The sequence below is a fragment of the Patagioenas fasciata genome, chromosome 17, assembly GCF_037038585.1.
Source record: "Patagioenas fasciata isolate bPatFas1 chromosome 17, bPatFas1.hap1, whole genome shotgun sequence".
NCBI lineage: Eukaryota > Metazoa > Chordata > Aves > Columbiformes > Columbidae > Patagioenas > Patagioenas fasciata.
Genome location: NC_092536.1, coordinates 12975846 through 12999588, shown reverse-complemented (window position 1 = coordinate 12999588; position 23743 = coordinate 12975846). Strand labels below are relative to the sequence as shown.

General features: G+C 55.0%; 2 protein-coding genes across 3 annotated transcripts in view; both read right to left on the bottom strand.

The window, feature by feature from the left end:
* Positions 1-7611, bottom strand: part of OSBP2 (oxysterol binding protein 2) — a 139252-nt gene extending 131641 nt beyond the window's left edge. The window contains exon 1 of the mRNA XM_065851519.2: positions 7278-7611. Within this exon, the coding sequence (XP_065707591.1) occupies positions 7278-7549 (272 nt within the window). The 5' untranslated portion in view covers positions 7550-7611. The remainder of the gene's footprint in view (positions 1-7277) is intronic.
* Positions 7612-11770: 4159 nt separating this feature from the next.
* On the bottom strand, positions 11771-18392 carry IQCD (IQ motif containing D). 2 transcript variants are annotated; one of them, XM_065851731.2, is made up of 5 exons: positions 18303-18392; positions 16885-17712; positions 15403-15636; positions 13712-13783; positions 11771-12484 (listed from the first exon to the last, which is right to left on the bottom strand). In XM_065851731.2, the coding sequence occupies exons 2-5, from the start codon at positions 17575-17577 to the stop codon at positions 12197-12199; spliced, it is 1287 nt and encodes a 428-aa protein (XP_065707803.1). In that variant the 5' UTR covers positions 17578-17712; positions 18303-18392; the 3' UTR covers positions 11771-12196. The 2 variants fall into 2 exon arrangements, with proteins under 2 accessions (XP_065707803.1, XP_065707804.1); XM_065851732.2 differs by having other exon boundaries at positions 12359-12484; positions 13712-13826.
* Between the last annotated feature and the right edge of the window lie 5351 nt (positions 18393-23743).

Genomic DNA, 23743 nt, shown 5'->3' with positions numbered 1-23743 from the left:
GATTTGGAGAATTAAGACCATTTTTAGGGGACGCAGGACCTCCCCCTGAGTCACCGCGGGGATGTACATCGACCTGGCCGAGATTCTGAAGCAGAAATCGGTGCGACGGGAAGGGCTGGGGGGTGTGGGGCCAGCACCTCGTGCCACAGCTCGTCACACACCAGGGCAAGGCAGCCAGAGCCGCTGACACAGCAGAAATGTGTGAACCGCACAACATAACCCACCAGCAGCAGCGAAGAAATGTCACAGAGCTACGAGCAACATCATCTGGTGACAGCAGGAGGTCGGCAGGACTGAGAGCAACAACCCACACTGCAGCCCCGGGCTCGCAAAGGGGACGGGAATCGTGTGAGCGCCTGGAACGGGATCAGGGAGGAAATTTGTTCTGCTCTTTTCCCAGGGCTGCCTCTGGTACCCAGCTTTGCATCTGCATCTGTAATTGCGGAGCCGATCCGCAGCAGCCTCGTGCCCATGAGTCAGCACACAGCCGCTTCAGCCGCGTATCCTCCGGCTTTCCCCGCGCCTGCCGAGACACAGAAATACTGAGCCATTCATTATTAAACAAGCTTTCTGATCAAAACCAAACAGAGGCTGACGCAAAGCGCAGAAAGATCCCTGCCAAGGTGCCATAGGAACGATTAGAAGAATTGAAGGGCTTCATGAAGACCTGAGGGGACACTTAACACCTCCAGCCAGCTCAGGTTTTGAAGCACTATCCTATTTAGGGGATAAATCTGCCAGGCGAGCCGCCCGTCCTTCAGGCCGCAGGCTGGGACAACTCACATTTCAGGGTGACGACCCGAGTTGTTGGCCATCAGCACCACATCTGATGAGATCCACAAGAACCAACGGGCTCTGATATCACCGTGTACTTAAGTTACCTAAAACTACCTGGCCACGTTACCTAACTACAATGTAATTTATATATAAGCACAAAATAATACAGAGAAGAAACTCCACGGCTCAGCTTGCTGTAACAGAAAAATCAATGCGCAGATAGCGACAGCCCGGGTCACTCAGGAGGGAGTCACAGTGCTCTAAACGCTGCATGTTGCACTGATTGAAAGCGTCTCCTTGGAAAGAAATGGGGCAGGTTGAAAGGGACATCGCACGGGAAAACACGGCAGGCCTCTCACATCGCTTCTGGCAAGGAAGATCAGCTCCTTCAGCACCGACTCGCTGTGGGGACACAGGGCGACAGAACACACAAGCACAAATTTACACCTGTAACTGGAGCAAAAGAAGTCAGAACTGAATCCGTATGACCTGGAAAAAGTGAGGCACAGGAGCTGCAGCCAAAGGCAGGTGACGCCGGTCACCTCTGCGTGCCCGGACCAGAGGAGACGCCGTACCGCTGCTCGACCTGCTCAGCGCCAGGCCCGTGCACACACTTCATACCTGCAAACAGCTCCAGAAACTACAACTGCTGCGTGAGCTATGCTACCTGAAATTTCACCGTGCAATCAGCCTTCAGACAGCAACACGGGCTGCACAAAACCAGAACACACCGCCCCTGAAAATTCAGTTCTGCGCAAGACAAACCAGTTCCTTCTGCTACAGTTCCATCAAATGAAGCACTTGGGCCAACACACTTAAGACTACACAGGTAGAAACAAAGGATCGAGACAGCTCATAGCTCTTGTTGGCGGTTTGCAATCAGCAAACGGAACGAGGAAGAATTCTACAACTGAAGGAAGAGATACAAAAATCTTGATCCAGCGCTAATAATCAGGCTGTGATGAAAACACCCATAAGGCCCAGGGTCTGTCTCAAGCTCTTCTGCACTGTTAGCAGTGGTTTGGGGTCTGGTGAGCCCGACCCTCCCACCCCAGCACTGAACTGGGAGCAGAGAATCAAACCTGCATCAAGCAGCACAGTGAGGAGCATCCCTGGTCTTGCACCGTGGCAGTTCTCAAGTGTTTTTCCAACATGCCGAGCCGTGCCAAGCCGTGTGAGCACCACGTCCCCCGTGACACAGCACAGGAGACGAGCTGACTCAAAACCAGGCAAACGATGAACAATGATCAACAGCAAAGCGCCATATGGATAAAGGGAGTGCTGTGTGAAAACAAGATGACTGGGAACACGAGTCATTAAAGCGATGTTTAAAAACAAACAGCTCAAAGTCACCATGCGGTTGGAGGGCTGTCCTCGAAACCTGTGTGTTCCGACAGCCCAAGGGTGACAAATAGTCAAGGACATTCAGCTACTCCTGTGTCTGTGAAGGGACAAGCTGTTATTAAATCATAGAATCGTTTCGGTTGGAAGAGACTCTCAGGATCATAAAGTCTAACCATAACTCAACTCCGTCACTACCCCATGTCCCTAAGAACCTTGTCTAAATGCCCTTTAAACCCCTCCAGGGATGGTGACTCCAGCACTGCCCTGGGCAGCCTGTTCCAATGCCCCACAGCCCTTTGGGGAAGAAATTGGTCCCCACATCCAACCTCAACCTCCCCTGGCGCAACCTGAGGCCAAATCATTCTTGGACTACCTCTCTCTCCTCACTTCATGAGGTACAATGCTGAATATAAGGAAACATTCTCCCCCAAGGCTGCTCCAGCAGTGAATAGGGGCCAGAGAGGTTGCATCATCTCATCGAATCACAGAATGTCCTGTGCTGGAAGGACCCACTCGGATCATCGGTTCCAACTCCTGTCCCGCACAGGACACCCCACAGGTCACCCCGTGTGTCTGAGGATGCTGTCCACTCTCTTCTTGAACACTGTCAGGTTGGGCCGTGACACCTCCCTGGGAGCCTGTTCAGTGTCCAGCACCTCTGGGGGAAGAACCTTTTCCTCATGTCCAGCTGACCCTCCCTGGCACATCTTCCGCCATTGCCTGGGGTCTGTCACTGTCACAGAGAGAAGAGCTCAGCCCTGCCCCTCCTGCTCCCCTGCTGAGGAAGCTGTAGACCACAAGTTCTCCCCTCAGTCTCTTCTTCTCCAAGGTGAACGAACTCAGTGACTGCAGCCGCTGATCATACAGCTTCACCTCCTTCCCCTCATACCTCAGAGATATTCTAACCTCAGCACCTCAAGGTCCTGAGCAACCTCACTGGGTGCTGGATCAGAGCTCTCAGGGCCCTAAATTCCTCCACAGCTCTAATATCAGCCCCAGTTTTCAAGTTCCTGTCTGAATTTACCACCTCAGCTTCCAGCTGGAGCCTCAGTGCAAGAATCACAGGATCCCAGAATGTCAGGGTTGGAAGGGCCCTGGAAAGCTCATGCAGTGCAATCCCCCCATGGAGCAGGAACACCCAGCTGAGGTTCCACAGGAAGGTGTCCAGGCGGGTTTGAATGGCTGCAGAGAAGGAGACTCCACAGCCTCCCTGGGCAGCCTGGGCCAGGCTCTGACACCCTCACCACGAACAAGTTTCTTCTCATCTTTCAGTGGAACCTTTTGTGTTCCAGTTTGCGCCCATTGCCCCTTGTCCTGTCACTGGTTGTCACCCAGAAGAGCCTGGCTCCATCCTCCTGACACTGCCCCTTTCCATATTGATCCCCAGGAATGAGTCCCCCCTCAGTCTCCTCTTCTCCAGCTCCAGAGCCCCAGCTCCCTCAGCCTTTCCTCACACGGGAGATGCTCCACTCCCTTCAGCATCTTGGTTGCCCTGCGCTGGACTCTCTCCAGCAGTTCCCTGTCCTTCTGGAACTGAGGGGCCACAACTGGACACAATATTCCAGGTGTGGTCTCCCCAGGGCAGAGCAGAGGGGCAGGAGAACCTCTCTGACCTACTGACCACTCCTTTCTAGTCCACCCCAGGGACCATTGGCCTTCCTGGCCACAAGAAGCAGGAAGAAGCCCCTTGGGGTTGTACTCAAGACTTCACAGCGCTAACAGAGTATTAACCGCTGGATGGACAGAGTCAGTGAAGAATGCTGCTCTGGGAAAGGCTTTTCCAGGGCAGGGGCTGCCCACCCTGCACCCTGGCAGGACAGGGCAGCCAGACCAGCCAGGCACCGCCACCCCTCAGCGCAGACCCAGTGCTGCGGGTTCTCACCACAAAGAGCCTCGCGCCTCACAGCCAGGACCAAATCACACACAGCATGAAGCATTTTTCCCTTCTCCACTTGTCACCACTTTAGCGACTGCGTCCTGCAAGCACACAAAGTTCTGCCGATGGCTCTTCGGACACCCACCCCATATATATAACGGGCCATGCACCAACCCTGCAGAGCGGAGAGCACAGAACTCGAGGTCTTCTCAACACCAGAAACCTGCCTGGAGAACACAACACACTCCTATAGCACTGGTCACGAGAGGCAAAGCCCATCTTTAGTTAATTAATACTTACTTGAAGATCCTCTCTAATCTCCTTGAAAACACTTACCTGTTCAAGGTGATTAGATTCTCCTGTAGAGACACGCTAATTATAGATAATGATAAATCTCTCCGTGGCAGCCTGCCAGAGGAGTTTAGAAAGAGAGTTTTGATCGTTAGCGAGCCAAGCAGACTCGCTGTGCCCTGCTCACACTGCTTCCAACAGCAGCATCACCTTTGGGCTGCAGATCCCCATGTCAGCTGAAGGAGTAAAAACTAGAAATAACCTAAGAGGGACAACCAAGCGTCATTAAAACGGTCCAATTATCTCTCTGTGCAACCCCTGGAAGTTCCTAAATCCACACGCCTCCCTGCAGAGGAAACCTTCAGCAATCTCTCAGCTGATACAATTTTGCAGAGGCTCAGAGCAGGGAACAGGAACCAAAAGCACAGGTCGTGCAGGGAAGCGTCACCGGCAGGAATGCTTGATGTCTTCATAAATGTTGCAAAGGTACAGGAGGCTTTTAAATACACCATTTGGGAGGAATACTCTAAAGAGAAGCTTTAACTCAGCAAACTGTCCCTGGGAAATCAACCTGGCGGAAAACGGGCGTCGCATGTGGGTGCCCCGGGCCCCTCGCGCGGCTCCGCACCCACCACGGGCCATCCCAACCGGAGCTCCCGCCGGGCCACGGAACAGCGTAAGAGCTCCGCTCTACGAACAAAACACCCACCTGCAATCATCACCCAGCAACGCCACGGGCTTTTTTAAAAGTAAGCTAAACAACGAGCAGCAGGATGAAACAAAAAAGCTTCAATATAGAACTAAATCAATACACACAGAGAGGCCACCTGGGCGTCCCGCTGCAGTTTTTCCTATTAAGATGACAGCTGGTTCACAAGCGAAATGAAGTTTCTATCAGGTTAAATCACCCCGGCTGCGTGACAGTGAAACCACCCCCCAAACTCAAGTTACAAGGGCATCAAAAGCCACGGAGCGCACAGCAATTCACCTGCAAGGGCACCGTTCAACCTGCAAAGCAGCAGAGGCGGAGAAGGAAAATTCTGGCACGCACCTTCGGAGCTGGGATGGGACCAAGCCCCCCCAGAAACCGAACACGAGGCTCACAGAACAGCAGGACACCTTTACAGAGGTTATTCCTTACGGTGTCTGTGTAGAAAAGACCCAGCAGCCCAGTTGCCTGTAGAAGGGGTCATGCAAAACGCATCATCCGACAGTCAGAGCTCCCGTGCTCCTGCCAATTAGCCAGAAGTCATATTAACTTAAAAACGCCGGGTTACCTGGATTCTCCCATGGAACGCTCTGCCAGCAGCAAGTTGAGCTGACACTGGACGGGGCGGCATGGCCGCTGTTTCAGAGCGTTGGTTTGGAAGAGTATGTGGGGTTATTTTCCATTTACGAAAAACCTTCCCGTGTGTTCTGTGCTGTATTTTTGTACTCCTGACCCACAACCAAACTAACTCAGCCCTTGGTGAGCCCGGCGATGAAAAGAAGATGGGGCAGTTGAGGGTGACTAAAGCATTCCTGCCAAAAACACACACACCCCTTCAGCATCGCTGTTCCCATGCAGCCGCTGCAGGGCTGGAAGCTCTGTAAAGTAACGCGCTTTCAACCCATTCACATGCCGCTCGGAATAATTTCCTTGGGTGCTTCTGTTTGTTGTTCCAGCCTAAAAGAGATCAAATTGTCTTAAAATAAACCTAGTTACTCCGATCTAAAATAATGGAAGAAAACCACTTGTTTGCGCATGACAGACTTGGCACTGACACAGAAAAAATATTCTGACATGGTTACAAGTGGAGCATTGAACTTCAACAACCTTTTCAAGCCACGTAGCTCTGCTCGTGCAGATCTGGACTGAAGAGCATGAGCGTTCCAGAAAGGATCGGTAAATCGGCTGAATTACTGCCAGGTAGCTATATTCTTGGGAGCATTTTCAATGGAGCATTTTTGTTGGAGTTGAGTTTTCAGCGTTTTTTTTAAACAACTCCACATAGATAAAGATAGGACTGAACTGCTAAGCTGGGAGCTGCTGTGATCAACCCCAGGACCTGGTTCCAGATCCCTCTTTAGAGCTGGAGGATTTATAGGATATGAACACCCAGCAGTGAGCAGAAGCTGAGGGATCTGCCTCAGGGGAAACCAGATGATGAACTTTGTGTCAGCTTTTGTGCAGCCTTGATGGAGAAATCCACGCTCGCAGGGTTTCGTACGTTAAATACGTGTTGTTTTACAAAGCTCTAACACTCAGGATCGTCTCCACGTTCTGAAATACAGCCAATATTTACTGCACAATTCTCAAGGTGACGGAGCGCTTGTCATCCAAACGACAACAATAAACACTACCCTTCCTAAAGGATAAAAGCACCAAAATGCTACAACACCCATATGTTTATATTGTTACCACTCAGCTGGTACAAGAAATGCAAGAGACCCTAAGACAGCATCAGATCATTGTCATCACCGCTCGCCGTGTCCGATCCCCTCCCCGCTGAAACCACAGCCTGTCTGGGTCAAAACCACCGCGTTCGGCGGCAAGAAAAGGGCTTCAGAGTCCCCGGTGAGGGCTGCAACTTCTTCCCTCTCCCCGGACACGGTCGCACCAGCCGCATCTCCCGGGAACGGACAATGTGTCCAGCCCCTGGTCTCCTGCCCGACAAAGAAAAAGCAGCAGAAGCCGGTTACAAAAACAAATCGATTTTCGGCGAGAAAGGGCCGGCGGTGCTGTCAGAGGCTGCGGTACCGGGCAGCGGGAGCTGCCGCAGGGCCGGGGCTGGAGGGGGCGGCCCCGCAGGGCTCTATCACATCGAACCCCGAGCACCGCTTCCAAACAGGGGCGGGGGGAGAATACATAAACCCCAAACTCAGCCAAAGGAAGAGGTTTTCGCTCTGCAAAGCGATCCCCGCCGGGTCAGCCCCCGCCACCGGCCGCACCTGCCCGGGCCCCGCGGCACCGGTACCGGTCCGTCCCCCCGGCTCCCCTCGCCGGTACCTGTAGTAGCTGAGCAGCCCATTGCTGAGCACGAACCAGCGGCGCTGGTAGCCCTTCAGGTAGTTGGTCCACTTGAAGAGCCAGCCCTTGTACGTGTCGGAGCCCGGGGCGGCGGGCGGCCCCCCCGCCGCTCCCCCGCCGCCCCGGCCCCCCGGCTCCCCGCTCATGGCCGGCAGCTCGTGGCAGGCCAAACAGGGGACGGCGCTGAGGAGAGACACCAGCCCGCGGGTGCTGCCGTTGCCGCCGCCGCACAGCGCGGCCGCTTTCCCCATAGACCCCGCGGCGCGGCCCGTTCCGCCGGCTGCTCCCGCCGGGACCGCGGGGGGCGGGACGCGACCACGTGACGCGGGGGCGGGAAGAGAAAGGGGGGGAAAGGGGGGGAGAGGCACGTGAGGCGGCGGCGCGGCGCGGGCGCCCCCTGGCGGCGGGGCGGGAACAGCCCGTGCCCCCCCTCGCTCCCGCCATTTTGGCCCCCGCCGCCATTTCGCGGCCCCGCAGCCGCCGAGGCCTCAGTGCGCTTACATTTCATGTACGGCCGGTCACAGAATCCCAGAATGTGAGGGGTTGAAGGGACCTGGAAAGCTCATCCAGTGCAATCCCCCCATGGAGCAGGAACACCCAGCTGAGGTTCCACAGGAAGGTGTCCAGGCGGGTTTGAATGTCTGCACAGAAGGAGACTCCACAACCTCCCTGGGCAGCCTGGGCCAGGCTCTGACACCCTCACCTCAAACAAGTTTCTTCTCAGATTTAAATGGAACCTCCTGTGTTCCAGTTTGCACCCACTGCCCCTTGTCCTGTCACTGGTTGTCACCCAGAAGAGCCTGGCTCCATCCTCCTGACACTGCCCCTTTCCATATTGATCCCCAGGAATGAGTCCCCCCTCAGTCTCCTCTTCTGCAGCTCCAGAGCCCCAGCTCCCTCAGCCTTTCCTCACACGGGAGATGCTCCACTCCCTTCAGCATCTTGGTGGCTGCGCTGGACTCTCTGCAGCAGTTCCCTGTCCTTCTGGAACTGAGGGGCCACAACTGGACAGCAAGTGGCTGGTGCCTCTATGAGGTGTCAAGGGAGGCTCCAGAAAGCTGGGGGGGTTTTAGACACAGCCTGAGGAGCCCCACAGCCTGCCCCGGTTGTGCCATTGCCCCATTGCCCCTCTCTAAAAACACTGAAAAAAAAATCTTAGTGGTGTTTTAGGAAGAGGCTGATCTGGGCAAGAACACAAACCAGCCGGCAAACAAGCCCGTGAGCCTGTTTGCTGAGCAGTGTGAGGGCAGCAGTGCCAGCCGGCGGTCACAGCTCACCCCAAAACCCCCCTGGGCCACCTGCCCGGTCGGGAGGAGACACCCTGACCCCCAGCCCTGGTGTGATGAGCTGGGTCACGTCTGTGGGGATCCCCCTCCGCCATGGCACCTGTGGCAGCTGCCGCCCTGTCCAGCGTCCCCGCATCCACCTTCCCAGCACCCGGATCACCTTCCTCTGATCTCCCTAATCCAGCCTGATCCCCTGATCGCATTACTGCTCCCCATCACCTGCACGTGCAGCCCTGCCGGCGGGGCAACCCAAGCCAGAGCCCCCGACAGCCTGGTCGGGGCCGAGGGGTGCGCGAAGGGGCCCAACACCCACCCCGGGGACATCCCCGATGAGCACCCTTGGCTCCAAGCCTGAGGATCCACGCCAGGCAGCTCCTTGGGTGAAGAAAGAAGCTGCTCTGCCCGACGGAAGCTCGCTGAGCGCTTCCCCCCGTTCTAAAGAGACGCCCCAAGGGTCCCTCAGCCACGAGCACCAGCAGACACTGAGGCAGCTCAGAAGGGCAAGTCCTGCGTCTGGAAACAGTCTGAGAGCACCTTGGACTCCAAAGGCTGGTGTTCTCCCACCACAGGGTGTTCTCAGTCTGTCACCCAGACTCTCCAGATAGGCTTTGACTTCTGGAGGTTTTAGACATACTGTGAGACACTGAGACATCAAAATCGTTCTGCAAAATCATGACCAAAGGCCTTGCAACACCCCAACACAGAATAATTTTGGTTGGAAGAGACCCTCAAGATCATCGAGTCCAACCGTTAACCTCCCGCTGGCACTACCCCATGTCCTGAGAACCTCATGTCCGTCTGTCCAGCCCTCCAGGGATGGTGACTCCAGCACTGCCCTGGGCAGCCTGTTCCAATGCCCCACAGCCCTTTGGGGAAGAAATTGTTCCTAAATCCAACCTCAACCTCCCCTGGTGCAGCTTGAGGCCGTTTCCTCTGCTCCTGGCGCTTGTTCCTGGGGAGATGGAGACACGGCCCCTGCCAGGGGAGAACAGGCAGCAGTCCAGGGAGATCCTCACCACCAAGGCCTCCTGAGAGATGAAGTGTCCCTCTTAACGTAAATACATCCCAAACAACCCCCGTGGGTACCAGTATCTGAACGTCTCCACGGATCCTGGCATCTCTTGTGGCTGCAGACAGGTGAAGCCACATCCCCAGCTGTGCCAGAGAGAGAGGAGCCTCAGCTCACCCTGCACCTCATCCCTGTGACTCCCCAGCAAGAACTGGGTTGGACACAGATGGTAAAACTCCTGCCATTTGTACTCAGGGTGCTACAGGCACATCACACCAGCCCTGTGACTTGTAACCAACTACAGAGTCAAGGACAAATGTGCCAGGTCCTGTGTTGGGATCTCCCCCTCACAGTGAGCTCAGTCCTTGGACATCTCCAGCCACTCTTTGTCCTCAGCAAAATGGTCCCCTCTCCACTTCAGTTTGGTGGTATAAATCACCTCAAGCCCTTTAGCTGTAGGGACCCATGTATGAGCAGAGGCAGAGGGGCACATGGGGCCTGGGGGCTATTTGGGCTTTACAGATGGTGTCACTGCCCTCTCTTGGGAACAGAGGCTGAGAGGAACGGCCTTGGAAATTGGGAATGAGGAAATGTCCCTGGGAGTCTGGATCTAGGATTTAGGACACACATGGAGCTGCTGGAGAGGGGCCAGAGGAGCCACAGAAATGACCCGAGGCTGGAACAGCTCTGCTGGGAGGACAGGATGAGAGAGCTGGGGGGTTCAGCTGGAGAAGAAAGCTCTGGGGAGACCTTACTGCGCCTTTCAGTACTTAAAAGGGGCCTGTAAGAAAGATGGGGACAGATTTTTAAAAGGGCGTGTTATGACAGGACAAGGGGTGATGGTTTTAAACTAAAGGAGGAAGATTCAGGCCGGACATGAGGAAGAAATTGTTGTCCCTGAGGGTGGTGAGAGCCTGGCCCAGGTTGGGCAGAGAGGTGGTGGATGAACCATCCCTGGAGACATCCCAGGCCAGGCTGGACGGGGCTCTGAGCAACCTGAGCTGGTGAAGATGTCCCTGCTCATGGCAGGGGGGGCACTGGGGGAGCTGGGAAGGGCCCTTCAACACAAACCATCTGTGATTCTATGATTCTATGATCCAAAATGCTGTTTGCTCTCAGCCTTATTGAATGCAAAGAATATGTGAAAGGTGATTCACAGGCCTTTATGGTAACACGTAACAGCCCAGTTTCCCAGGAAATTGAAATAAGAGGTGGTGTGCTGTGTGTGGCTGTGTCTGTGCCCAATTTCAGCCCAGGCAGGCAGAGCAGAAAAGAGCTCCCTGGCATGAAGTTGCCACATGGCTACTGAAAATGAGAAGCCAAGGAGGAAACAGAAACACTTGACTCGTGGCCCTGTGAAACGGAAAGGCTGCAGCTGCTCTCGCGGCATTAGACACCAGAGGATCTGGAGGAGGGCATCCTGGCAAGACAGGGATTGACATTAAACAAGGCTCAGTTTGCTGCTTGGCTCAGGGAGCGAGCCGTAGGATCAGGAGCAGGGCACAGGCTGGACTGTGTCAGATCCCACCCTGCTCAAAAATGCAAACTGCCGGGGCGATGCCCACTCAGGACTTGTGTCCCTCCTGTCAGCAATAAGCAACGGTGCTGCAGCTGCCTCCTGTAGAAAGAGACATGGGCTCTCAAATCCACACGAGGATAAACACTGTCATGTGCAGGGCCTCATCCTGCCCCCAGGAATGATTGTATTGCCACCTTAATGAAATATAACAAGGGCAAGCGTAGAGTCTTGCATCCAGGCAGGAACAACCCCAGGTTCCAGTATAAGTTGGGGAATGACCTATTAGAGAGCAGTGTAGGGGAAAGGGACCTGGGGGTCCTGGGGACAGCAGGGTGACCATGAGCCAGCACTGGGCCCTTGTGGCCAGGAAGCCAATGGTACCTGGGGTGGGTTAGAAGGGGGTGGTCAGTAGGTCAGAGAGGTTCTCCTGCCCCTCTGCTCTGCCCTGGGGAGACCACACCTGGAATATTGTGTCCAGTTGTGGCCCCTCAGTTCCAGAAGGACAGGGAACTGCTGGAGAGAGTCCAGCGCAGCCACCAAGATGCTGAAGGGAGTGGAGCATCTCCTGTGTGAGGAAAGGCTGAGGGAGCTGGGGCTCTGGAGCTGGAGAAGAGGAGACTGAGGGGGGACTCATTCCTGGGGATCAATATGGAAAGGGGCAGTGTCAGGAGGATGGAGCCAGGCTCTTCTGGGTGACAACCAGTGACAGGACAAGGGGCAATGGGTGCAAACTGGAACACAGGAGGTTCCATTTAAATCTGAGCAGAAACTTGTTTGAGGTGAGGGTGTCAGAGCCTGGCCCAGGCTGCCCAGGGAGGTTGTGGAGTCTCCTTCTCTGCAGACATTCAAACCCGCCTGGACACCTTCCTGTGGAACCTCAGCTGGGTGTTCCTGCTCCATGGGGGGATTGCACTGCATGAGCTTTCCAGGTCCCTTCCAACCCCTGACATCCTGGGATTCTGGGACTCTGTGAGCTTGGGCCTTGATGCAAATGCTCTCTCAAATCTAATGCCTGTATCTGGAAGAGCTCAGCCCCAGCAGAGTCAGTAGCTTTGCCAGGAGGATAAATAATAAATCTGGTGCTTTATTTCTTGGTCTTCTTGCCCTTGCCCTTGCCCTTGCCCTTCTTCTTCTTCTTCTTGGAGCTGTAGAGGGACCGGACCAAGTAGCCTTTCCAGTAGGCCTGGATGCAGGTGGCAGCTCGGGTCTTGATGTTCAACTCCTTCAAAGCCTCCTCCTCCTTCTCCTTAAGTCTCCTGCGCTCCTCCTGAATCTGGGAATACTCTTGAAGAAGCAGATTGCGCTTCTCTGTCAGACGGGCCAGCTGGGCCTTCTCCTCATTGTAAGCAGCTTCAACCTCCTCATACTCAGCCTGGCAAGACAGCAGAGGGCGGGTACAGCAATCCTGAGGGCATCCAGCAGCTCCTCCCTGTCCAGCCCTAGGTAAGGCTTCCTAAACCCACCCCGAATCCAGAAAGAACCAGGACTGGGAGCTGAGCTGAGCCTTTCAGAGCCATGTGCCCACTACCCAGGAGATTTCACGAGGCGCCAGGTCCTGGTACCTTCCTGTCCCTCTGAAAAATACTCTGCAGCTCTCCCTGTGTCACAGACAGCATCCTCCCGCGGCTGGGAATTCGCAGCAGTAACACACGCGGGTCAGAGCCGTTCCTGCCTGTGCTCTGAGCAAAAGGCCATATCGCTGTGTTGGGGTAAGGCTGAGCCTAAGCTAACACCTGGCTAAGAAGCTGTTCAGGTGAGTGGCCCAAGCCCAGCTGATGAGCCGTTGTTGGGAGCACAAGAAGAGCCAGACCGCATCAGCCAGGAAAAGCCCAGGGACAGGTGGGATTAAGGGTGTTACTGCACTTGCCAGCTCAGTGGCAGTTTATCCCTTTCCTAATGCCTTTGAAGAACCCACATGGGGCTGGGAGACTGGGGGAACCAGCAGCACAGGTGTGTGTCTGCCCCAAATCTGATGTGGAGCTCCAGCCACCCAGCAGACAGAAAACCAAAATAATCACATTGTTAAACACCTCGCAAGGTGGGTGGGGAGAATTCTTACAATTAGCAGGCAGCTGCCTACATTCTGCTTTGTGAGTGATCCAGCAGCTCTTACTCTTCCCTTAAATAGGGCAAGAAGGAGGAAAGCAAGCGGGGCCGGGGGTGTTGATGTGGTTCCAGCCCGTTGTGGTGAGGCTGGATGCCAAGGCAGCAGGACATGAGCTGTTCGGTTTCTCAGCCTCTCAAGGGAACCAGCAGGAGCAGGAGTGTGATTTGGACACCAGACAGGGACAACGGGATTGAATCAAAACTGAACAACCTGCTCTTTAGCATCAGGTGGGCCTGTCTGATGAATGTGGCCACTCACTTGTCCCCACATACCGTGGGATTTAGCAGTCGATGTAACTTCAGGAAAAGTCAAAGCAACAGCGAACAACTGAACTCAAGGCAGGACAAAGCTGGCTTTCCCTCTAAACCCTGTACTTCTTCTGGATGGAAAACTGCCCCTCACTTCCACGGCCTCCTGTGTGAGAGCCCTTTGGACAGGAATCTACCTGTACATAGCACCTCATGGGAAAGCAAAGCACTTTACAGTGGATACCTGTTTTTCTGCCATGTCTGCATCGTATTTGTGGACCCAGTTCGCAATTTCCATCTCTGCTCTGCAGATTCTCTGAAACACAATACAAGAGAGGTTCCTTGTGGGCACCCGCAGCCTGGTGAAAAGTAGCCGGAGTTAGAAAACAGTGCAGCTTTGAGCCCCAGCACCATTGTAAGTGCGTGTAACACCTCCTCCCTGTGGCAAGCTTCCTTCAGCTGACACATCTTTATTTTGCCCTGGTTTGGGGAGTCCCATGGGACATTCCCCAAGGCCAAAAGGGCCTTATTTAATTTACAGCGTGACGCTGGGAGAGGGCTGAGGGTTGAAATGCATCTGAGAAGTGTGTTCTGCGGTAAGAAATGAACACGTCTGATGGAATGTGGCAAGTCATCGACAAGCTGGGGCAACCACTCTAAAATAGAAGGAATAGAGGACCTCTAAACTTGAAAGCAGGGCAGAAAGTACGCAAAAGATGGAGCCTTCTAATCCAAAGAGATATTTCTAGCTGTACAACAGTTTAACAGTGGCTATGCTGCAGTATAACCTGCTACGGGCAGTTTACCCCAAGCTGCCATGTGAGTGCTCTGTGGAATCATCAAGAGAAAGATCAGCACAAGAGCCACAGGATTTCCTGTGTGACACTGACCCAGGGTGTCCCCAGAGCCACCATGAGCTCAGACTTCTGCTGTCTGGACCACAAGTACTGCCTGGGGCCACCCAGGGCCAGCGCACACGCGGAGGAGCAAGAGAGGTGACCTCTGTGGTCTGTAAATCTCAGCCTGCCTGAGCCTTAGGATGAGCTCAACAAGCTCTGCCAGGGCTGCAGCCTTGGAGGAAACTGCCCGATAAAGCCCCTCCGTTAAAGGGGGTGTAATTGGGTGGATTTGGGGTTTTGTACTGCAGCTCTAACTTTTGCATTTGGTGCTTTCGTAGTGCTCGGGCATACTGGCAATTTGCTTTACATCAAGCAGTGCCCCCTTACCCGTGTGTGTGTCCTGCCCTGTGGGAAATAAATGCCAAGTAGGAGCAAAATGAGGGGAAAAAAATGCACTTTTTCCAGTTCTGGGTTCTCTGTGCCCTGTGTCCCAGCAGGCTGAGCTCAGGGCAGAGCTGTTGGTGCCTGAGCCTGCCTGCTGCTCCTCTCCTGTACCTGCTCACACTGTGACAAATCCCATTTCCCTCTCATTCAACCCAAACCCTTGGCTTGTATCTTCACAAAGTGCCAGAGAGAGCAGGAACTGCTCAGCTCGCAAGATCAGCTGCGCTCAACCTCGAATATGACAATCAGCTCTAAAAGCTGGCTTTATATACAGACAACACTGCGCACACCAAATCCCTTCCTAACATAGGCCGTGCCTATCTGGCTGTAGCCCTGCTGCTCTGCGCACTGACTGCAGCACAGCCTCTCAGGCGTGCAGTCCCAGTGCTGGGTGAGGTGTTTTTGGAGCTGAGCCCGCAAGGCAGGACCAGGACCCGTGTGCAGGCGCCTTCCCCGCCGTCACTGCGGGGCTGCGCTCGCTGGAATCAGCGGAGCGCAAGGACGGAGCAGGGACGCTGACAACCAGCATGTGCATCCTGCCAGAAGCTGTTACAGCAAGAACCAAGTCATTACCTGCAGCAGGCAGCAGCCAGACCTGACAGCACCACAAAGGGGTTTAAATCTCTGGTTCTAGAGCTCGCCTCCTGTTTACCTTTCTGAGAGCCAGCTCTGATGCTCGGTGCTCCACTATAAGTGCATCAACTTGTGCTTCCAGCTCCTGAGCCTCCTCCTCTAGCCTGGCAGACCTGGCCTGGAAGGCTTCCAGCTCCTCTTCTTGCTGTCTTTTTCCTTCCTGCTCGGTCTGCTGGATGTTGGCCTTGCTGTCTTCAGTCAGATCTTGCATGCTGGTTTTGAGGTCTTGGACCATATTGACCCTCTTGTCAATCTAGACCCAGAAAATAAGAGAAAGAAATACCGTTGAGAGGTGCTGGTCAGGTGTAAGGTGCACAGGAATAGTTAGAAGCCCTTGCAAAGGTGGAGGAGAATGAAGGAGAGACCCCGGCGCTCGGGTACTGACAGGGACCTGCTGGCTGAGGGAACAGCGTTAGCTTTACACAAGGTGCTTGGGAAAACCTTCCCCGCTGCTCCTTTGTCAGCCTGTGAATGAAGGTGGAGAATGAACAAGCCATACAGAAACTAGACGGCAGTGCCACCTGAGGAAAAGCCAAAATTAGAGCCACTGGGACCATCGCTGTGTCTCCGTCGGGTTTGGATTCAGCTCAGAGTGACTGTTCGGGCAACGTGGCTCAGTGCACTGGCTGAGAGAGAAATCCTCAGCTGGGACCAGATTCATTCACAATGCCCTGGACAAGCTGCCAAACGGCACATGAAAGTCTCAAGCGTCTCGAGTGACGGATCTCCAAGGGGCGGAGGGAGTGCGGAGAGCAGCCCCTTGTCCCCGTTAGCACCATTCAGCGCAGCCAGCGCATGGCAAACGCATCCCCTGTGACCCCTCTCGCAGAAAGGAGGGAGAGCAGCGTACGTGTGGAACAAAGGGCTGCTTGTCAGGAGGCCAGGGCTGGGTGCTGGCACAGCCCACGCGCCCACAGACACAGCCTGGGAAATGCCCGCTGGGTTATCTGCACCTCAGCGGCCTTTGCTGGGAAAACGAACAATTTGTATAATCGCTTATTAATCACAAATGGTCTATGGCAGCCAGCATCACAGAGTCGGAAGTCACAGAAACATTGGTTTTAAGCAAGAGCGAAGGCAGAACAGATATTAAAAATGGATTTAATCAGAGCATTCTCTGCCTGGGATGACTTTTTGTCATTTCATCAGCAGCGAGCGGAGCCTCGTGCTGGCAGCTGACACTGCAGCGCTGCCAAAACGCTGCCGCAGCAATTTGTGCCTGCCCTGCAGCTCCTTTTTAAACTCAGTGACTTGTGTCATTCAAGTTCATCAGTGAAAACAGGTTAAAATGGAGCCAAAGTCAAGTTTAGAAAAAATTAACAATGCAATAAGCATTTTCCATTATATTTTACAATGAATATAGTATCTTTAAATTCTGGATCTGGTTTAGAAATTTCTGAAACCTCCTCTTCGGGGTCTGCAGGGAAGGGATCGTTTTTTAGCTGACCAAAGTTTTACTTCAGTAACGCTTTGTTGGAAACACAGTCCCACAGCATCATACCTCCTCCTCCCTAGTCTGCATCGCTGCTGCCACTTCTGCCTCTAAACCCCTGACTGTTTCGGAGGTTTTCTTAATCCGCAGGGAGATGTCCTGCATGAACTGGATCCGTTCTTCCTCTTCCTTGGGACTAGTCAGGAGTCTCTCAAGCATTAAATTCCTGAACTCCCCAAAGGCTTTGATAAACTCTTCAGCTGGTGACTCTCTCACCCAGGATTCCTGTTCCAGAGCCCTGCAAAGTGAAGGGCTGGCCAGCAAGAGCCTCAGGATGTCTCTAACCGAACGGCTGAAATGCTGCTCTAGCAAGCAGAGGCAGCCCCGTTGCTCCTCAGCTCTCACGGTGTCCCCTTCCTCAGAGCTGGCGAGCAGGTGCTCAATTTCGTTTGAAAGCTTTTGGTGCTGGATCAGCTTGTTCGTGATCTCCGGTCCCAGCGTATCGGCAAATATATCCAGACTGCTGATAATATGTCGGATTAAACTGCTCAGCTCCAGCTTGGCAATCGTCTCATCCAAGACAGTTGTGATTCTTTCTGTCTCAATGCTATTAGGTTTTAACTGACGTGGATCTAATGTCCTTGTGGCATTTGACGTGCTCATTGCCTTCTTTGGAGCTGCCATGTCCTCCACCAGGGGCTTGTTTCTCTGCTTTCCATCCTGTGATGATACCCGGCACACATCTGGATCCCCGGTTGCCATGGCTTCAGGTAAACACCTGTGTGTTGGGTGGTTTGAGGTCTAGAAGGGACACAACGTCTCCTACACAATGTGGGACTCAGTCAGAGAGCATCTCTGCTGCTTCTGTCACATATTCTTCCGCCTCGTATTCTATCTCTAAAAGGAAAATGTGACGACAACGTTAAAGAAACAACGTGATTTGGGAAAACGTAGGAGAGTCGATGAGTTCTCCCCAGGTCTGGACACAGGTCAGGACGCGGGGTCGTGCACCAGAACTGGTGTGTGTCCCAGGGAGCCCGCTAAACACCCACGGGGAGGGAGGAGAGCAGGGGACTCCTGCCTTTGTAGGGTGGTGGGAAGAAGGCTCCTGAGCGCTTCTCAGAGCAGTTGCGGAGGCACAGCCACAGCCACGCGGTGCCCAGAGCGCTGGGCAGGGCAGGGCTGCCAGGGACCAGGGGTGGGTGGGAGAGGGGGCGCGGGTGCCTGGAGGGGCTGCGCTGGTGGGGACAGCGAGGGGTCACAGGTCGGACTGAGGGCATGCCAGGGGAAACCAGGAATCCCCGCTTGTGGGAGGGTCAGAGGTCCAAGGGGAATCCCCGAGTGCGGGGCAGGAGGCCGGGGGGCCGAGGCAGGAGGATCCGGGGCGCCTCTGAGGAGAGGCCCGGGGCTGGCGGGACAGCGGGGATCCCGGGGGCGGGGGTAGTATCTCAGGGATCTGATCCCGGGGAGTGTCGGTTCCAGGCTACCTCCGGCCCCTGCAGCGCCCTCAGTCCCGAAACTGATGCCGATCCCGATCCCGATCCCGATGCCGATGCCGATCCCGATCCCGATCCCGATCCCGATCCCGATCCCGATCCCGGCCCCGGTCCCGATCCCCATCCCCATCCCGATCCCGGTCCCGATCCCCATCGCGCTCGCCTCCGCCCCCGGCCCCGCAAGCGCCAGAGTCCTCCGGTTGCTCGGCAACCGCCACGGGGGCGGGGCTTCTCCCGACAGCCTATGGCCATCGGCGTCTGCCCGGCGCCCTACGACGCCCACAACTCAGCGTCGCCACTCGCTTGATGGGCAGCAAGGCTGTCCAATGAGAAGCTCGGCGGCGGCGAGCAGAAGGGAGGGCAGTGGGTCGCCACTTCGGCGACGGAGGGCACGGATCGGGAGAGGAGAGTGGGGAGGAGCGGGGCCGCGGCTCAGGAGAGGTGCGGGAAGGGACCTGCTCCGTTTGTCTTTCAGCTTCAGAATCTCGGCCAGGTCGATGTACATCCCCGCAGTGACTCAGGGGGAGGTCCTGCATGCCCTAAAAATAGTCTTAATTCTCCAAATCTTTCTAGACGGCGAGCGCTGTCTGGGCACACGCAGCAGCTTAAAGCAGCTTCTGCAATGCGTGTGAAGATAAACGTGGTGCTGGGGAGCCTGTGCCTTTCTCTTTTCCGTCTTTAACACAAAGCAGTGATTCTTAATCTGTTCTTAAGAGCTGGAGCAGGTTTCTGCTGAGCACCTCATAAGGAACAGAGCAGGAAAAGGTTGTTTGTTCTATCTACTGCCTAAGTATGGCTGCTATATGCATGTGATCTTCTTACTTTAGCTGTGTTGCTTGTTAAAGAAACTCAACCACTGCAGCTGCATGATCTTTAAAAAGCAGCAAACTGCTTCTTTCCATGGCGTAGGTTTTGGATGCGATAATGGGGGCTTGCAGGAGCACTGCTGGGTCGACTCCTTGGGGAAGACATCGGCTTCAGCCGCTGGGACGTGCGTGCCCTTGTGGCCAGGAAGGCCAATGGTACCTGGGGTGGGTTAGAAGGGGGTGGTCAGTAGGTCAGAGAGGTTCTCCTGCCCCTCTGCTCTGCCCTGGGGAGACCACACCTGGAATATTGTGTCCAGTTGTGGCCCCTCAGCTCCAGAAGGACAGGGAACTGCTGCAGAGAGTCCAGCGCAGCCACCAAGATGCTGAAGGGAGTGGAGCATCTCCCGTGTGAGGAAAGGCTGAGGGAGCTGGGGCTCTGGAGCTGGAGAAGAGGAGACTGAGGGGGGACTCATTCCTGGGGATCAATATGGAAAGGGGCAGTGTCAGGAGGATGGAGCCAGGCTCTTCTGGGTGACAACCAGTGACAGGACAAGGGGCAATGGGTGCAAATGGGAACACAGGAGGTTCCACTTAAATATGAGGGTGTCAGAGCCTGGCCCAGGCTGCCCAGGGAGGTTGTGGAGTCTCCTTCTGTGCAGACATTCAAACCCGCCTGGACACCTTCCTGTGGAACCTCAGCTGGGTGTTCCTGCTTCATGGGGGGATTGCACTGGATGAGCTTTCCAGGGCCCTTCCAACCCCTCACATTCTGGGATTTTGTGAAGGGGCAGCTCTAACTGCAAACTGGGGACAGGCTGTCCCCTCAGCCTCCAGCCAAAGCACAGAGCTGTCCAGGAACAACTTCTCATGCCCCTATTTGGCAGGTGGGATCTTTGATCGCGCTGGATCCAGATCCAGCAGGTCCATGATTTCTGGACAGTAGGGTGATGAGGAGACGTGGGATTTAAGCACAGCAGGGCCACAAGATTACAAAGGTGATGTGCCCTCCACCAATGTTTCCCCCAGTGCACACAGCATCGTCACAGCAGAGAAGCAGCCCCGGAGACTTTGAGACCTGCTGCTTTTCCTGACCAGGACATCGGGGTGAACGCTGACCCCCATGAAAAGCCGACGCTTGTCCTGCCTCCATGGCTTTGGGCAGGAACACAGCTCTGGCACAGGAGTTGTCCCAGCAGCTCACATTTTGCTTCTTGGGCCATTTCCTACCCACCCCATGCAGCCATGAATAACAATGCAGCACACACATAAACCAAGCTCAGTGAAGCTGCAGTGCTGGTCTCGGCAGAAGCACCAGGAGCGATTGCTTTTCAGCTGCACATTCATCTCAAGGGTTCACAGAGCTCGTTCCAGGTCAGTGCAGGCTCCTGTGATTCAGCGCTTGGTGAGCAGACACTGTTGATAATTACATTTGCAGTCCGAGCGCGGGGACATGGGCAGGCGAGGGAGCCGCCTGCCAAACCAAGTGCAGGCAGCGCTGTCCTGGGATGGGGCTGAACCAAACCCGCCCACCCGCTGTCACCTGCCTGTTGTGTCCCCGCTGTCACCTGCCTGTTGTGTCCCGGCCCCGGCGCACCGGTGAGCACCGCACAGAGTGCCGAACCGCGCTGTCAGCTCCTTCACCCCTCGGAGCCACTGGGGTGAGCGCGCTGGTTTTCCTCATGCAGTTAGAAACCTTTTTCATAGCTAGCACAGTTGTGGTTTGGATTTAGTTTGAGAACAAGGAGATAACAGCCCAGGACAGAGTTAATTTTTTCATCAGTAAATTGGCAGTGTCTTTGACTTGGAATAACGAGAATGTAACAACTACTGTTACCTTAGTTGTTGTCTGGGAGCCAAGGTCTCTGAGCTCTGCTCATGGGTGTGAGGCAGCTGGGAAGGGGACATGGATGGGACAGACCCTGACGGCTGTAAGAATATTCCATACTATTGGCATCATCCTTCATGTTTAAGAAGAGCTGGATTCTCCGACTGGGGAGATGGAGACCTGTTCCAGTTCTGCTCAGTTTCAGTGGAGTTCTGTGCAGGAGCTGTTTTAGTTCAGCCTTTTGCCCTCCTGCCATTTTGCAGTGACCTCTGGGCCTTTCTGTCTCTTTGGCTCTTCCCCCAGGATCAGGTTCAGGTTCAGGACCAGGCTGCTCTTCGCAGGACTGGCTGCTCGGTGCGGATGGAGTTTGTGAGGAATTGCATTGGGTATCTTTCATATTCTATTTTCCACTTTATATATAGTAGTATGTTAGTATTATTTTGTTATTTTATTAAGGTTTGTTTATCTCAATTCATGAGTTTCTCCCTTTCCTTTCAATTCTCTCCCCTATTTGGGGGCAGGGCGGGGAGTGAGTGAGTGGGTGGCTGTCATGGTTGTGATTGCCGGCTGCGGATAAACTGCAACAGTGAGAAAAGGGCCTGTAGATACATCCCTGCCCAGATCCCGGCTGCTTGTTTCTGCGTGCCAGAGCTGGGACCAGAGCTGCGGGGAGGGCAGACGTGGGTTTGTGCCAGTGCCGGTGCCCCAGGCTGCCTTGGTAAGTCAAGCACAGCTTGATGCACCTGCCCTACGGCCCTGGCTTAGCTGCTCCCAGGGAGGTGTGGGCAGCCCCTCTCTTCCAGGCATTGCCTGTTCCGAGCGACGAGCGTTGTGCTGACACAGGTTTGGCTGAAAACACAGACCTCGCCAGGCTGTGCCAAGGGCCCTCTCCCTCACACAATCACAGAATCACAGAATCCCAGAATGTGAGGGGTTGAAGGGACCTGGAAAGCTCATCCAGTGCAATCCCCCCATGGAGCAGGAACACCCAGCTGAGGTTCCACAGGAAGGTGTCCAGGCGGGTTTGAATGTCTGCAGAGAAGGAGACTCCACAACCTCCCTGGGCAGGCTGAACCAGGCTCTGCCACCCTCACCAGGAACAAGTTTCTTCTCAAATTTAAGCGGAACCTCCTGTGTTCCAGTTTGCACCCATTGCCCCTTGTCCTATCACTGGTTGTCACCCAGAAGAGCCTGGCTCCATCCTCCTGACACTGCCCCTTTCCATATTGATCCCCAGGAATGAGTCCCCCCTCAGTCTCCTCTTCTCCAGCTCCAGAGCCCCAGCTCCCTCAGCCTTTCCTCACACAGGAGATGCTCCACTCCCTTCAGCATCTTGGTTGCCCTCCAGAGCAGCCTGTGGACGAGGAGAAGGCAGGAAGAGTCCACGGGGCTCCCCACGGCGGGGGGCTGGGGCTGATCAAATCACCATCGCCTCCACATCTGCTCTGCCCGAACACAGAAACCAGTGAGTTCTTACCGTAAGGAGTTTGCTGAAGAGGCAAGTGTGGTGGGGTTATTGGAAGCTCTGAGCAAACTGACTTTTAAAAGGGGGAAGAGGGGGGAAGGCTGGAGGTGCTGAGCTGGCTGTGCCAAGCAAGGAGCCTGCAAGCCCCAGACTGGGAGCTGTATGGCAGAAGCGTGAGCTCGAGTTGCACCAGGAGAGCTTGAGGTTGGATCTGGGGAACAATTTCTTCCCCAAAGGGCTGTGGGGCATTGGAACAGGCTGCCCAGGGCAGTGCTGGAGTCACCATCCCTGGAGGGCTGGACAGACGGACATGAGGTTCTCAGGACATGGGGCAGTGCCAGGGGTGGGGGAGCGGTTGGATTCGATGATCTTGAGGGTCTTTTCCAACCAAAATGATGCTGTGACTCTGTGAAGAGGGAGCTGGCTCAGCCAGCAGCACCCTCTGCAGTCAACTGTGGGCAGCGACAGGACCAGCTTTTCCAGAGGAAAATCTCCCTGCGGATGTCGAAGCACTGAGGTTAGAGAGTGATTTTGATCAGCACCTGCCTGCTGAGTCTGCAGCACTTCTTAGCACCCCAGACAGATGTCAGCTGGTTCCTGCTCCGCCGAGCGGGAACACGAGTGGGTCTGGCCCAGCTGGGGCTCAATCAGCGCCTGCGCCCAGCCCTGCAGAGCCTGGTCTAGGAACCAGTGAACACCACAGCCCACCCGGGCAAACAGTTCCTCTCCAACAGCTCCGCTGAGGAGGCTCAGGAGGCAGGAGAAGGCAAACGGGTCAAGCATCACCCCACGCCCGGCGCTCTTCATACCGGGGACGTGCAAGGGCTGACTCCTGCGATGGGCACACTGGGATCAGGGACAGCACCCAGCACGGAGCAGAGACTGCTTGTGCTGCCAGGAACTGGTGGACTGGAGAAAGAACAACAGGTGACTGGTCTGAGACTGCACAGGGAGGACGGGGAGATGCGCAGAGGGGCTGAGCACTGGCCCTGCAGCCTCCGCACAGAGGAGCATCGTAAGGCAAAGCCCCCAGCCCCACTGCTGCTGCAGCAAGAGGGGAGGGACATCCCCCTCCTCACAGGGTGCCAGGCACCACTCAGGGACCCCACACCCAGGGTGGGTGCCGTTTGGGAGACAGATGGATGGATGGATGATGGATGGATGGATGGATGGATGATGGATGGATGATGGATGGATGATGGATGGATGCAGCTGTTACCGTAGCAACGGGGATGAACCGCTCCTGGGCTGGCTGCACAGCAGAGCCGGGATGAAACGAAGGGCATTGTAGAGGATGTTGATGGAGAAGCAACAAAGCCGAGAACTCTGAAATCAC